At 34.7% G+C, this 17,129-nt stretch overlaps 2 protein-coding genes across 2 annotated transcripts in view; both read left to right on the top strand.

Moving 5' to 3' along the window:
- The first annotated feature begins 939 nt into the window (after window positions 1-939).
- Window positions 940-13,999, top strand: rnf126 (ring finger protein 126). Its single transcript, XM_051867772.1, has 9 exons — window positions 940-1,102; window positions 6,043-6,101; window positions 6,217-6,274; window positions 6,568-6,803; window positions 7,361-7,429; window positions 7,524-7,593; window positions 7,760-7,853; window positions 9,378-9,493; window positions 11,375-13,999. Exons 1-9 carry the CDS (start codon window positions 956-958, stop codon window positions 11,525-11,527), a joined length of 1,002 nt encoding a protein of 333 aa, XP_051723732.1. The 5' UTR covers window positions 940-955; the 3' UTR covers window positions 11,528-13,999.
- Window positions 14,000-14,267: 268 nt separating this feature from the next.
- Window positions 14,268-17,129, top strand: part of LOC127498431 (potassium/sodium hyperpolarization-activated cyclic nucleotide-gated channel 2-like) — a 68,806-nt gene continuing 65,944 nt past the window's right edge. Inside the window, exon 1 of the mRNA XM_051867764.1 lies at window positions 14,268-16,175. The gene's annotated coding sequence lies outside the window, so the exon portion shown is untranslated. The remainder of the gene's footprint in view (window positions 16,176-17,129) is intronic.

The raw sequence follows: 17,129 nt of genomic DNA, 5'->3' as shown, positions 1-17,129 counted from the left end.
TTTTAGTTGCTTTTTATGTTTTTGTCAATTTTATTCGTTTTTGTAAGGTCTATATAGTTTTTATACATGTTTATTTCTGTTTTAGTCATTTTAGTACTTCAAGTTAAACTGTACATTTTATTTTATTTCAGTTGTTTATTTTATTTCAAAAAACATTTTTTTTTTTTTTGTGGTTTTAGTTTCAGTTAACTATAATAACCCTAAACTGAATTGTTATTCCTGTTTAATATAGGCTTATTTATTGTTCATTTTCATACATGATTTTTAATTTCATAAATAATCTAATTGAGGCCTTATACTTCATTGACTTGAATATTTTTTTTCTCAAAAGAAGGAGATGATGTTTTCATGAGCTCATGTTGTCTTTAAGTGTTAAATTACGTAATTCTCAATGGTTTTAAATGCTTTATCACCATCTGCAGGATTGTAATGGCATTACACAGATCTATAACGTTCATAACATTCATAATATTATTATAATATGCATTATAACTCCATAAACTCTGTGTACGATTAGATATAAATTAATATATTATATTAGAACAGTTAGTTGCTGATACATTCACTCATGAAGAATCTTTCTGCTCAGAGTTTATAATGGCTGAAAATAATGATCGAGTCCCTTTTTGTCCACTAGGTGTCACTTTCAGCTTATTTATTTTATGTTGTGCAATAAGATTTTTTTTTACCGTTATTACATAAATAAATAAATATTGTAATGATGTTCACGCCTAAAATAAGTGTAAAAACAACAACAAAAATTCACAAAAAATTAATATATATTTAAAATAAATTATCTAAAAACTAAAGTGGCCTATCCTATGAAAAACTTTATTTGCAGGTAAATTGTTATTGTTTCAATGATGTTTCAATGATGTTCTGATGACTTTTTGCATTGTGTCAAACAAAGGGTAGCGCTGTGTGTATTTTCCCAAACGCGTCCGTTCGTCCGTACATGTCCACGCTTGCTCCGTCCGGGCTTCCATACTTCGCCTCGTTCTCGCTCTCAGTCGGTCCTGCAGCGAAGATGGCGGAAGCTCCCCCACGGCCCTGCCGGTTCTTCTGTCACCGGTGCTCAGAAGAGATCAGCCCTCGGCTCCCGGTAAGACGCAGCGGACTTAACGAGCCTCCCCCGAAGTCTTAGAATCGGTGTGGATGGATGTAACGGAGCGAACGGCCTCTTTTAAAAAGCGCTTTTCCGCGCTAGCTGTGCTAACGGCTAACAGGCTGCTGGTTGCCAATAGCAACAATCAGGATTAAAATGAGTATTTAATTAAATTACACTTAATTGGAGACATGCGAGTTTAATCAGACGAACTCTTTGCAGGTCTGAGCGCAGATTAAAGGTCTCTCCGGAGCTTTGCTCTTGTGTAATCTGTCAAACCACAGCCAGACTGGATGCTGTGACATGAGCTCGTTACTTTTACTAACTAGTCATTGTAAATAATGATATTGACGTCATAAAATTTGCTTGTCAGTTGTTCTGGTTGTGTTTTATATGTGGTACATCTGTAGTTTACTTCTTCAAAACAGAGAACTAGTTATGAGAGCTGCTGGATAATTAGATATGTTGTTAATTAAGTAGTGTGAGATTAATACAATTTGATTGTAAAGCTGTCAGATATTCAAAGCCCTGGTTTTGGTGTCATGTACATTAGGTGGCTTTAACTGAAAACTGATGGTTATGAGAGATCAAATAGTTGGATTTTATTAACTAATTATTTTTAATAAGACACTGTTGATTCTCAATGCTGATGGTCTGTGTGTTTTCCTGATCTGTGATTGGTGGAAACAGATGTGTTATGTGATCAGCTGGTTAGTTGTGTTTTAACTAGGCCTAATGTTTGTACATATAAAGAAGACTATCATTTTTCTATATTTAGGTTAGGTTGATAATGTTTCATGGTTGACAGAAGGCTGATTGTTTTGAGATCTGCTGGTTAGTTTTGTGAACAAATCATATCAGATATTTTTAGACTGATGATAACTAATGTGTATAAGTTGATCAAATGCTGAAGGCTTCGCAATTGAGACTTTTTCTCACAATTCTGACTTTTTTCTCTTAATTGTGTGATATGAAGTCATAACTGAGATATAAAGTCACAATTCGGACTTTTTTTCTCGCAATTGTGTTTTTATCTTACAATTCTGACCTTTTTCTCAGAATTGCGAGATAAAAACTCACAATTGCATCACATAAAGTCAGGATTGCAACATATAAACTTTATATGAACACAATTTTGACTTTATAACTCGCAATTGTGTTTATATCTTGTAATTTTGAGTAAAAAAAGGCAGAATTGTGAGAGATAAACTCGCATTGATTTTATATCTCACAATTCTGACTTTATAACTCGCAATTGTTTATATCTCGCAATTCTGAGAAAAAAAGGAATTACCAATTACCTTTTTATTTTGTATTTCATGGCAGAAACAAGCATCCATATCGTGAGATCTACTGGTTAGTGCCATTAGCTAATTATTGTAAATAGTATGAGGTTGAACTTCTGATTTTTGGTTTCAAATTGGTGAGATTTTGATCGTGTCACGTGTGATTCAGGTCAGGTGTCTGAAGTTAGCTGATATTGATATGAGATCATTGGGTTAGTTTTACTAACTAATAATAATATCTGTTCAGTTTTACTGTAACCAAAAACTGGTTGTGATGAGATCAGCGGATTAATTTTATGATATATTAGTGTTAATGAAGGTCAACTTTCTGTTGACACTCATAATAAATGAAGCTAATACGGTTGGAGAATGATGATGTCATGACCCAGGACACGTCAGGATTTAATCTTAAACCACAGATCTGTTTCATTTGTCAGTTTCGTTCATATAGCTGTCAGGAAACATGAGGCCAGAGATCTTTCCAAAAGGATCTTCACGTGTTGCTCCTTGTATGAGGTTTCAGGGGGAGCAGGGCAGAGAATGGATGGCGTCACAAAGCTCTTTTGCTTGTCTCTTCATCGTTCTGTGTCGTTATTATCCTCCTGTTGTTGTGCGGAGCCTCTAGAAAGAGCCCAAACCGGTCGGAACGGCAGTCACTGAGCTGCAGGTCAGCTGGAGGTCATGATCTCAGCTGCTTTTCCGTATTGAGGGAATTCTGCAAAATTCATTAATGGTCATTTGTGAGAAAATGCAGCTGAGAGTACTTCACTTTTATTTGTACAGGAAAGCATATCATCAGGCAAAATATATAACCCTTGTGCATCAATTAAAATAAGTTACTCTGTGGGGTCCTTAGAGGATGAAAATGTCCATGTCATAAAAATTTGTAGCTTGGGAGTTCAGACTTTAAAGTTAAAGGGTTAGTTCACCCAAAAATGAAAATTCTGTCATTAATTACTCACCCTCGTGCCGTTTTACACCCGTAAGACCTTCGTTAATCTTCAATTATTCTTCACAAATTAAGATATTTTTGTTTAAATCTGATGGCTCTGTGAGGCCTACATAGGGAGCAATGATATTTCCTCTCTCAAGATCCATAAAGGTACTAAAAACATATTTAAATCAGTTCATGTGAGTACAGTGGTTCAATATTAATGTTATAAAGCGACGAGAATATTTTTGGTGCACCAAAAAAAACAAAATAACGACTTATATAGTGATGGCCGATTTCAAAACACTGCTTCAGGAAGATTCGGAGCGTAATGGATCACATGTCAAACCGCCAAACTGCTGAAATCACATGACTTTGGCGCTCCGAACTGCGGATTCGACACGCTGATTCATTATGCTCCGAAGCTTCCTGAAGCGGTGTTTTGAAATCGACCATCACTAAATAAGTCATTATTTTGTTTTTTTTGGTGCACCAAAAATATTCTCGTCGCTTTATAATATTAATATTGAACCACTGTACTCACATGACATGATTTAAATATGTTTTTAGTACCTTTATGGATCTTGAGTGAGGAAATGTCATTGCTCCCTATGTAGGCCTCACGGAGCCATCGGATTTCAACAAAAATATCTCAATTTGCGTTCCTAAGATTAACGAAGGTCTTACAGGTGTGGAACAGCATGAGCGTGAGTAATAAATGACAGAATTTTCATTTTTGGGTGAACTAGCTCTTTAAGACTTTAAGAAAAAAGTTTTAAAAAAGTGAAACAAAAAGAGTTATAGAGATTTTAGTTTATGAAAATGAGTTATGAGCAAATCTTTATGTAAAATATGTATTTTATAAAACATGTTAAAAAATCCAAACAAGCTGTGTTCCGAGTTTGAGGTTGATATCTCCAAAATGAGCTTTCAGTAAGATTTTGTTTGGGCGCAGTACCAAGTGTTACCCATTAGATGCCAGCAAAGCTCCACTGGTACACACAGTGGTTGGATTTGTGATTTGCAGTAGAGTTTTTCTCTCTCAAATAACACACACACACACACAATGTTTTTAGTAAATTTTGAAGCCTTGCCAACAGAATGAAAGCCTATTAACAAAGACTGCATCATTTTATAGTTAAATGGCCCAGGGGTTAAAAATTGCAGTTTTAATGGGTTTCATTGGGGACATTTTTGTCCTTGAGGTCCTGAGAGGAACTATTTTGTTACTAGTGTAAAATAGATTTATTAAAGGAAATGGGAGGTGAAATAGTAAAACTCTAATTAGACATACCACACTTGTATAGATAGAGATGTTTGCAACAATGATAAAGGGATCAAGCCAAATGAAAGTTATTTCTACCCTTGACTGCTTCATCAAACTCCAATGGTGAAAAAGTTAGCTTGTCACAAAAAAAAAAAAAAAAAAAAAAAAATCATACGTTGACATCTATTTAAGGGCATGAGCATCATGTGGGCTAATTGTGTTATCAGTCACATCACTAACCTGTCGTTTAGGGGTGGATGATATAAGTATTATTTCACTATATGAGTAATTTTATTTCACAGTAACAAGATCTCAATATAGTTCTTTTGCTGTCATTCTTAAAGTAACGGTACTAATATAAAATGTGGAATTGGACCGTTTTTAACAGCAGGGTATCGCAATACATTTCTAGTGCAACACTACTTACTAGACATGTCATGAAACTTTTTAATGTATTTTTATATTCATGTTTTACTTAATGAACTTGATCTAATAATAAGACTCTTAATGACTTATGACTTGTAAAGTATACGATAATTGTCAGCAAGTTGCTTGAAAATAATAAACAGCTCACAGACAGGTTAATAAACTATATTCAGGGTTCGTACAGGGTGCTTAAAGTAATTGAATTTGACTTTTTGAATTTTAAGTCCTGGAAAACCCTTGAAAACAGCCATATTTATGAAACGGTACTTGAAAAGTGCTTGAATTATTGAAGGACAATATATGTATGAAATTAGTGTTTAATTTTATAGATAAAACAATCTTTTCATGCAAAATTAATGCTGCAGCCCATCTGATATAGATATAGAGCCATTTTGCATGGCTATGAGCGTGATATTGTTCATATAAATATCCAAGTATATGATAAAGCTTTCATTCTTCAGGTCAATCATATATTCATGTGAAAAAATCAGTTTGATTAAGGAAAGCGATATCTTTGTCATAGTATCCTTTCAATGGTTAAAGTTACAGTTGATGCATGTGCTGCACTTTATTTGTACCATTTTGTTTTATTAGTTTATTTTTATTTATCTATTTACCTTTTTTAGAATTTGAAAGATAATAAAGATATTGATTGATAAGTGAGATCTCTGAAGTCATTGTAAACCAAAAAATGAGTGCTTAAAGTCCTTGAAAGTCCTGGAATTTCATTTTACAGTATCTGTATATTAATTGGTAGTGTTCTTTTTGTATTATTTATATACTATATATATTTTGAATTAGCTATTATTTTTATTTTTTCAGTTTTCATCTTAATTTTAGTTTTTAGTAAATTGTTTTGTCTTTTTTTAGCTTTAATTCATTTTTTATTTCAGTTTTAATTAATTAATTTATTGTTTTTCGGTGTTTATTATCATATTGCTGCTGTCGCTCTTTTCTAAAAGCAATGATCGGTTTTAGTGATTTTACCCTGGCTTTATGTAATAACACCCTTTTCCCTCTGTTATAGGATTATATCTGTCCACGGTGTGAGTCTGGCTTCATCGAGGAGTTACCTGGAGAAGGAAGGTAAAGTACTGACCTGCAGCTGTGGGTCTGGAGAACTGAATTCACTTGGACAGGAAAACTAATTTTTATTAATTTTTCTCTGTCCCTTCTCTTTTTCTTTCTCTTTTTTTTCCAGTGCAGAGAATGGGTCCACATCTACAGCCTCTAATGACCAAAATCGCCCCTCATTTGAGGTGAGCTGTCAGCCACTTCTCTATGTTTAACAGCTTCATTATAGTGCTGTACAGCAGGCCTTTCCGTTACACATGCTTTTGGCCACTGAGTACTGTGTGCAAACTAGTTTGGTTCATATATTTTGAGTGAAAAGTGAGATTTCTGAACCTGAATGTAAATATGATCTTATCCAGGGCAACATATTTTCAAATTTAGACTATCATAGTCATCTGTTAATCACATAAGCTACATTAAGAAAATCATGTGTGTGTGAAGCAGCTGGTTGTTTAAAGCATTACCTCTCACCCTTCAGAATGTGGACCAGCACTTGTTTACGTTCCCACATGGATATGGGCAGTTTGCTCTGGGGATCTTCGATGAGGGCTTCGAATTCAGGGCAGGTTTGCCAGGGGAAGATAACCGTGACGCAGAGAACCGCAGAGAACGGGAGATGGCCTCACGACAGCGGTACGGGGCGAGACAACCACGGGGACGGCACCTTCCCCGGAGACAAGGGACGCGGCATGAGGGTGTACCAACTTTAGAAGGGTGAGAATTCAGCAGATGGCACTGTACCTCAGATTTATTCATTCTGTTTTGGATTTTGATTTTGCAATGGAATGTATAGAAAGATCTGTCTATTTAGGATTCCCACCATAATGGAAAAGAATCAGGTCATTTTAAGGAGTTTATATATAATTTATAATATATATATATAATTTAGTGAATATAAGTTTAAGGGTACATATAGTTATTAATTTAATAAAAAATAAAATATATATTTTTTTTTATGTAATTATTTTTATTGTAATTTTTTTCTAGTTTTGCTCAGCTTTATGTGAGCATAATCTTTTTTATTATTTTTAAAATTATTACTTTTTTAAACCCAACTGGAAAACTGATGAAAATTCAAAACTGATGAAAATTGTTCAAAAGTTGTGGAGACCCTGGTCTATTTCATTTCATATTTACTGTGGTAATAATGTACTACGGTCATTACTGTAGACTAATAGCAAAATATGATTGTCAGCAGCCTAGTTTAAAGGGTGAAATAAAATGTTCTTGTCTAAAATGTTTAAAAATGTTCATTTGTTTTGTTTTCACAGAATCATTCAGCAGTTAGTTAACGGAATTATCGCTCCGACAGCTATGCCAAACATGGCGATGGGGCCATGGTGAGTCACTGATGACATTTTCTCTTTCTTTACATCATTGAATGCGTATGACAATCTACATCTGATCACTGGACTATAAACTGCTGTCTTACAGGGGAATGCTTCATTCCAACCCAATGGACTATGCATGGGGTGCCAATGGATTAGATGCCATCATAACACAGGTATTATCCCACATGTGCTGCATAGTGGACGAGTAATATGGATCACTTTAGTGGTGCATTATGGTAAAACTCTACAGAGCCACAATGAGTATGAAACACTATCAGTGCATTTAAAAAAAACAGTATTATCACATACTCAATTTTTGTCCCTGTTGTCGTCCTGTAGTTATTAAATCAGTTTGAAAATACGGGTCCCCCTCCAGCAGACAAAGAGAAGATTAAGAGTCTCCCTACAGTCCAGATAAAACAGGAGCACGTGGGTAAGAACACAGACGTCTGATACATGACCACACACTGCTAGAGCACATCATACCGATTCTGTAACATCAGTTGATCTCTGTTCTCATTAGCTGCAGTGCATCAAACAGGGTGCATTTTGAGACTTCTCAGAGAGGGTTTTGTATGCTGACAGTGTGCTGTGCTTTAGCTTTCTAATGGTAACTGGTAGACTTTCCACATGGTAAAACTCTCTCTGAAGCATTGCGTCTCTAAATTTATCCGCTTTTTTTTTTTTAAGCATCGTCACTATAGCTGTCAGAACACTGCCTTTGTAAAAGATTCATATCTTCCAGTGCAAACTTCAAGGGTTAGTTCACCCAAAAATGAAAATTCTGTCATCATTTACTCAAGTTGTTCCAAACCTGTATGAGTTTCTTTGTTCTGTTGAACACAAAAGAAGATATTTTGAAGAATGTCTGTAACCAAACAGTTGATGAGCCCATTGACTTCCATAGTATTTTTTTCATATTATAGAAGTCAATGGGCTCATCAACTGTTTGGTTACCAGTATTCTTCAAAATAACTTCTTTTGTGTTCAGCAGAACAAAGAAACTCATACAGGTTTGGAACAACTTGAGTAAATGATGACAGAATTTTCATTTTTGGTGAAACATCCCTTTCAGGCATGCAGTGAGCAGTTTTCTTGTATTTCTGCATCTATAGCTCTTTGTGTTTTTGTGAGCATTATGAGAGTTTTGTGCAATAAGATGTATATTAAAATATAGATATTGTTACAACAAACCTTATCAATTTAATGCATTGAATTGATCAAAAGTGACAGTAAAGGCATTTAAAATAACTTACTTAATTTTAAAAGACATTAAAAAAAATGTCAGTTATTTTAAGTTTATAATCTTACAAAAGATTTCTATTTCAAATAAATGCTATTCTTTTAAACTTTCTATTCATCAAAGAATCCTGAAAAAAAAAAAAATGCATCATGGTTTCCACAAAAATATGAAGCAGCACAACTGTTTTCAACATTGATAATATTCAGAAATGTTTCTTGAGCATCAAATCAGCATATCAGAATGATTTCTGAAGGATCATGTGACACTGAAGACTGGAGTAATGATGCTTTCATCACAGGAATAAATTACATTTTAAAATATATTCAAATAGAAAAGTTTAATTCAATTGCAGTACTATTTCACAATATTAAGGTTTTTACGGTATTTAAATCAAATAAATGCAGTCTTGGTGAGCAGAAGAGACTTCTGTCAGAAACATTTAAAAATCTTACTGACCACAAACATTTGAATGGTAGTGTTTTTAAAACAAATAACACCAAAGTAATAAGATAATAAATAATGCAGTTTATAAAGCAGTCGATTAGTTCCCTAGTCATTCAGACAAGCCACAGACTAGTCGATTTGAAAATATATATAGTCTTTTCACATCTCTAATAACAGTGCAGCCCATTTAGACTTAGACTCACCATCAACATTGTGATATAGTGATGTGTCACTTCCTGTTTCTGACTTGTGTTTGTTTTTGTGTTTCAGGTGCTGGTCTAGAGTGCCCTGTTTGTAAAGAAGACTACAGCGCAGGAGAGAACGTTAGACAACTTCCCTGCAATCATCTCTTTCATAACGACTGTATAGTTCCCTGGCTCGAACAGGTGGCCTTTCTCTTTAATGCGTTTCTCCAGACTTCATCATCTAAACTCAAAATGTTTACAACTTTTGACATCATTTATTTGTTCGTTAATGAGTGATTCAGATAAAGTCTGTTTCAATTTCTAGCTTGCAACATTAATTTCATTTGTTCACTCTGGTTCTGTACAGGAAGGCAGGAGTTTGCAAATTGATTTCCTATTACATTTGGCATATTTGGTCCATCCTGTTACAGCACCTATGAACTTTGTAACTTTTTAAAATGAATATGCATGTGTTGCAATTAAAAAAGCACTTCTGTACAATAAAATGCCAGGCTTTCAGAAGTGTGCTCGTCAAACTCAGACACTGCAACTTTATTCATTATAACTTGATGAGTAGAAAATGAACAGGATTGAAATAACAAGATGAAGTTAGGCATTGCTCTGTGAGGGATTGTCGATTAGTATACATATATATATATATATATATATATATGACATTTTTAATGTTCACATTGGGTAACTTTACAATAAGGTTTCATTTGTTAACATTAGTTCACTACATTAGTTAACATAGATAACTACGAATGGACAATACTTATACAGCATTTATTAATCTTAGTTCATAATTTCAACATTTACTAACATTATTAAAATCAAAAGTTGTATTTGTTAACATTAGTTAATGCCCTGTGAACTAACATGAACAAACAATGAACAGCTGTTTTTTTTTTTTAAACTAATGTTAACAAAGATAAATACAGTAACAAATGTATTGCTCATTGTTAGCTCATGTTAGTTACAGTAACTAATGTTAACAAATGAGACCTTATTGTAAAGTGTTACCATACATTGTCAAACAGAAAGACAAAACAGCTAAATTCACAGTAAGTCATAAAATCTCTATTGCTGATGCTTACTAATGTTTGTGCTGCTGTTTCCCCCCCAAAATATCACTTCCTGGAGGATGATGTCATTAATAACTGACATTTTACAGTTTTTAAACCTTTGCAAAAGACTAAAAATAATTTATAGAACAAAACAAAAAACACTAATTGAAACAGTATTTTCAAAACAAGTTTACTATTAAATACAGCGGTGTGAAAATTATTATAAAATTAACTAACATGAACTCCATCTTTAGTTTAATAATATATCCAACATATTAAGATATCTACAGTACTGATCAATAATTTGTTGTTGTTGTTGTGGTTTTTTATTGTTTTTAAATGTTTTTAAAAGTCTCTTCTGCTCACCAACATTGAGTTATTTGACAAAAATACTGTAAAAGCAGCAATATTGTGAAATATTATTACAATTAAAAATAAATGTTTTCTATGGAAGCTTGTTTCCACCACGGGATAAAAAAAATAAAGGATAATTGACTTTTTATCTCACAATTGCGAGTTTATGTCAATATTCTGACTTTATAACTCGCAATTCTGACTTTATAACTCGCAATTCTGACTTTATAACTTGCAATTGCAACTTCATATCACAATTCTGACTTTACAACTCGCAATTCTGACTTTATAACTCACAATTCTGACTTTATAACTCATAATTCTGACTTTACAACTTGCAATTCTGACTTCATAACTCGCAGTTGCGACTTTATATCGCAAAACTTTATAACTTGATATAAACTCGCAATTGCAAGGAAAAAAAAGAATTGTGAGATAAAAGTTGCAATTACCTTTTTTATTTTTTTATTCAGTGGCAGAAACAAGTTTCCATAGTTTTCTATTTAAATATATTTTAAAATATAATTTATTCCTGTGATTGAAAGCTGAATTTTCAGCATCATTACTCCAGTCTTCAGTGTCACATGATCTTTCAGAAATCATTCTAATATGCTGATTTGCTATAGTGTTGAGTGTCATGTGTTTTCTCTCTGTTCCCCAGCATGACACGTGTCCGGTATGCAGGAAGAGTTTGAGCGGGCAGAACACAGCCACGGATCCACCTGGCCTATCAGGGATGAATTTCTCCCCCTCTTCCTCCTCCTCTTCCTCCTCCAGCTCTCCAAGCAATGAGAACGCCTCCAATAACTCGTAAGACCTCAGCCCACATCCTGAACACATCGACACATCATCATCTCAGCCCCACAGCGCCGGCCTGGCCAACACCGCACCCTTTCCCTTCCAGCAGCGACTCAGAGCTGGACTGATCTCGAACTCGGTGGAACCAGCGGCCGGAGCTAAACGCAAACCTCTGAACCTGCTCATCACTAACACACATTTTACTGGCTGGAGACAGGTCAGAGAGCACGCCAAACCCAGAAGAGAAAAATACACTCTCATATTGCTTCAGACAGCGTTTTGTTTCTTTCTTTTTTTTTAAACCGTTGAACTTCAGAGCGATCATTCCTCAAGGTTTGGGCGCACACAGCGGGCAGACGGCAGCACCTGTCCGCGTGACGTGGTTTTAATCAGCAGAAAGCATGAGAAAAATGCTGAGAAAAAGAGAGAGGATGTTGCGCAGTGCTGAACTGCACGATGACGGTGGCAGATCTGAAGACACACGAAGTTGAACTGCGTTTTAGAAGCAGACTTTGTGTCTCTCGGGAGGGACGCGTTCGAATAGAACGTATTGTTTTTTTATCATTTGATTTTTATTTTACGGATAAAAGTGGTTGATATGTGAGCGTGCGTATGGGTGAATCTCACAAAACCAGTCATGGTTACATTTCACCCCAAAATCAGAAGAAATGAAATAAGAAACTGTATTTCTGCTAAAGCTCAAGCCTATTTTAGAACCTTTTTTTCATAACAATTAAAGGATTAGTTCACTTCAGAATTCAAACTTCCTGATAATTTACTCACCCCCATGTCATGCAAGATGTTTATGTCTTTCTTTCTTCAGTCGAAAAGAAATGAACGTTTTTGAGGAAAACATTCCAGGATTTTTCTCCATATAGTGGACTTCACTGGGGATCAACAGGTTGAAGGTCCAAATGTCAGTTTCAGTGCAGCGTCAAAGAGCTCTACATGATCCCAGACGAGGAATAAGGGTCTTATCTAGTGAAACAATTGGCCATTTTCTATTTTCATATCCTTTTTAACCACAAATGCTTGTCTTGCACTGCTCTGTGATGCTCCACGCATTACGTAATCACGTTGGAAAGGTCACGCGTGACAGGCAGAAGTACTGATCCAGGGTCTACAAAGCAAACGGCCTTTACAAAAAAAGGTAAAACAATGATGTTGGATGATTTTGAAGTTGGAGGTGAATTTTTCACCCTACCGCAGTACTTTTGCCTACGTCACGTGTGACCTTTCCAACATGCTTACGTAATGCGTGGCACATTGCAGAGCGGTGCAAGATGAGCATTTGTGGTTAAAAAGTATATAATTTTTTTTTTTTTTTTTTTTTTTTTTTTTTTTAGAAAATAAGACCCTTAATCCTCGTCTGGGATCATGTAGAGCTCTTTGAAGCTGCACTGAAACTGACATTTGGACCTTCAACCCGTTGATTCCCGTTTAAGTCCACTATATGGAGAAAAATCCTGGAATGTTTTCCTCAAAAACCTTCATTTCTTTTCGACTGAAGAAAGAAAGACATAAACATCTTGGATGACATGCGGGTGAGGAAATTATCAGGAAATTTTAATTTTGAAGTGAACTAATCCTTTAAGCACAGTGCAAAAAACGTCTCATTACCATAATGCCAAAAGTCTGAATCTCATTATTGTAGTGTTTCAATTTTTTGAAATTGAGACATATTTATAGATCATGGTATTTGTTGCACAGCCTTAAATTATAATTATAAATCAGTTTATTACAGAATTTTTTTTATTGTAATATTGTAATACAGTAATAACAATCACTATTTAGAATAATAATAATACAGTAAAACAGCTGAATGCACTATGGTAATGAGAAATTTGGGTAAATATATGCTTAATTCTCATGAAAATAAGCAAAGTAAAGGCATTTTAAGAATAATGTTTTTTTTTCTTTTTCTTTTGATTTTGTGGTTAAATAAAACCTGGACATGTTTTTGTGATTCACCCATTTAGTCATATTTATTGAAAACATGAAAAAATAAAAATAGAACTGCGTCATTGTGAAAAGCCAACCGATCCAAGAACATCTGTGGCAGAGGAAAACACTGATGCAGGTTCCTCTCCTCGTATTTATTTGCACAGTATTTCTTGTTTTGCGGAGATTATTAGAACCCTGAACAAAGTGTGAATTTTTTTTGGCAACATTTTATATGATTTTCTACATTTAGCATCAACCTTAAAGCTCATTAGAAAAATAGATTTTCTCTCTTTCACCCTGCAATTTTTGGGCCTCTATCCAGACGGCACACGGCCCGATAACATGATGAAATCTCTCTCTCTTTCTCTCACTTTTTTTTTTTTTTTTTTTTTTAAATATTTTTATCTCTCACATTCAGTTGTCTTCTCTCAGTCTGCCACACATATTCAGTGACTTTCAGTTCAAGGCAACTTTTTTTTTTTAACTTATTTTAAGTTAAATGATTTGTTTTTGTAAATGATAATAAAGGAGAAGAACAAATGAATGAATGAATGAATGAATGTATCACTGCTGATGATGAAACGTGTCATAAAAGCTGTCATTGGTCTCTCCACAGATCACAAACACAAACTAACTCCAGAGTTTCTGTTGTTTATTATTGTTTATTTTAGTTTGGTTTTTACCCCTAATAGATGCTTTCAGAGCTCTGCACACAGCAGCACTGTCCTAGGATGAGTTTGAGTCCTAGATGAAGGTATAAACTGGTTTAAAAAAAAAAAAATCATCATTTAGTTTTCATGACCATTTTACACCCTCTCTGGATCCTTAAGCAGGCGTCTGTCTGTCTGTCGTTCTTTCTATCATTCTATCTATCTATCTATCTATCTATCTATATATCATTCTATCTATCTGTCTGTCTGTCGTTCTATCTATCTATCTATCATTCTGTCTGTCTGTCTTTATCTGTCCATCTATCTATCTATCTATCTCTCGTTCTCTCGTTCTGTCTGTCTGTCCGTCATTCTATCTATCTATCTATCTATCTATCTATCTCTCGTTCTCTCGTTCTGTCTGTCTGTCCGTCGTTCTATCTATCGTTCTATCTATCATTCTGTCTGTCTGTCGTTCTATCTATCGTTCTGTCTGTTTGTCTGTCTGTCGTTCTATCGTTCTATCTGTCTGTCTTGTCTATCTATCTATCGTTCTGTCTGTCCATCTATCTAGTCTGTCTGTCTTGTCTATCTATATCTGTCGTTCTATCTATCGTTCTATCTATCCATCTGTCTGTCCGTCGTTCTATCTATCTGTCTATCTTGTCTGTCTATCTATCTATCGATCGTTCTGTCTGTCCATCTGTCTGTCCGTCGTTCTATCTATCTGTCGTTCTGTCTCTCTTGTCGTTCTTTCTGTCTGTCATTATCCATCCGTCCATCCATCCGTCCATCCATCCATCCATCCATCCATCCATCACTCAAAGGTTTCAGGTTTGCTGTCTTTTGTAATAGTTTTTTGCTGCATCCTTCAACAACAACCAAGCACTGAATCTTCACAGATTCATAAAATAGTTTTCATTGCTGAACTGTGTTGCTCAAACTGTTCAGAGCATTTGAAATGATCATCACAGGCTTTGACAGTTGTAAACTTGCTGCAGTTTATTTTAAACTCTGTCATGCTTCATGAAGAGCACTGAGCTTCAGTCACACATCAAACAAACTCACGATATTCCTGCAACAAAACTCTTCTTGATTGTGCATTGTAGTCACATGATGTCTAGATTTACAGTATGTACCAAATAAATATTTAGTATTATTTATATAATGTTGTAGTATTTAGTAATGTTTTGAATTAGCTTTTATTTTATTTTCATTTTAGTTTTTGTGCTTTTATTTTTCTCAGCCTAGACTTGAATTTTTTTATTTCAGTTTTAGTAAATTTAGTACTTGTTTTGAGTTAGTTGCTAAGGCATAATTTCTGGTTTTAGGTTTCAAGATTATTTGTTCATCTAATATTTATATTTTTGTTTTATTTCAGTTAACACAAATGCTCTTAGTAGTTTTAGCTAACAATAACAACTCTGATCTTCAGTTCTCTCCTGACGTTCTGATTTTCTTTCACAGTTCAGTGTGTGATACAGTTCTCCCACAGTCATGAAAAACCCAGAAATATCAGCAAAACCAGTTTGGAAAAGTCAGTGAATGTGTTTTTTCTTGTTAAGCTCAGCTAAATGGGTGGAAATTGCAGTTTCTTGTGTGATTTTTAAAAATTCTTCTCCACAAATAACTGGAGATCATTGGTGATCTCCAACCTTGTTGATCTCCTGAGTTTGGGAAGCTTCCAAGATCAATCCACAGATCTTCTCCTTTCTTGGAACTTTGCCTTTTATGCAAATGAAGCCTCAAAGCATCATCCTTAAATGTGTCATACCAGGAAGTGAGTGCCGGCATTCAGTTCTGCAGAGAGAGTGAGAGAGATACAGAGACTGATCCGGAGCTGCTCAGGTCAACCAGCAGACTGTGTGGTAGGGAGAATGGCGACCTCACTGACCTCCAGAGGTCAAACGCTTCATCGCTGAAAGAACGCGTCCCCCCTCTCTCTGCTGAGCTGATACAACCTTTCAATGTCATTGCTCGGGGCTGCTGTTCTCAAGGTACGCTTCAGTCTCTGCACTGCTGCCGAGCATTGGCTGGCTTTGGTTACACGTCAGCGCCAGGGATAACAAGGTAAGATCTAATAGTCTGCAGGACTTCTGTGAGCCAGCAGACTCATTAATGACTACTAGGTCAGCATCAGCGATGTTCAAGGAGGAAGATGACTTGCTTTCTGGAGATGCTTTCTGATTGTGGAAGTGCTCAAGAACAGATCTGCAGCTCTATGCTCACAAACGTGCTTTCTCTCGTGTTTGAGTGATGTTAATGTCATGAATATGTGAAAGCAGAGAGCATAGACTAAACATCTGGGATTTTCCCCCCCATTTAACACAGAAATTGTTCTTTTTAATTTATGTTTTAAATATTTCAGCATTTTTAGGTCACTAAACCAATGTAAGTGATTGCTCTTTCGCTTCTGTTGTTGTGTTATTAAAACACTTGAAGTGTGACACTGCAAACCTTGTTATTAAATAATGCAGTTCCCATAACGGCATCATCATTTTAGGAAGCACATGACACCATGAATTTGTTTCACATATTTTATACTGTGTTTAATATAATCTAAAATATGTGGCAATATTTAGATTTTTTTTAGCGTTGTTTTATCCACAAATATATATATATATATATTTGCACTGAATTCTCTTATAAAATCTAATATAAGCATATAAAATAATATTCTCAAATTATTATGCTGATAATATAATTCTTTGCAAAAATGTGGTGTCAAGTCTTTTGGACCCCACTGGGTTTCCATACATTTTATCAGATTGTTTTTTAACACTTTGATGGCAATCATTTTATACACTGTAAAAAAAAAAAAAAAATTATTTTGTCAAATCAACTTACCGTGGTTCAGATAACATAATATTTTGAGTTTCTATTGATTAAACCAATCGCCTTCATTGTATTAACTCAAATTTTTAATTTCAATGAACTCAAAATTTTAAAGCAACCAGATAACTTACTGTTTTAAGTTAAACCAACAATTCTTTTTTTACTGCAGCTCTATAGATGTTTGATTTT

Source organism: Ctenopharyngodon idella, chromosome 2 (assembly GCF_019924925.1).
Source record: "Ctenopharyngodon idella isolate HZGC_01 chromosome 2, HZGC01, whole genome shotgun sequence".
In the NCBI taxonomy this organism is placed as follows: domain Eukaryota; kingdom Metazoa; phylum Chordata; class Actinopteri; order Cypriniformes; family Xenocyprididae; genus Ctenopharyngodon; species Ctenopharyngodon idella.
The sequence above is the reverse complement of the archived record's forward strand: the minus strand, read 5'-3'. Positions and strand labels throughout refer to the sequence as shown.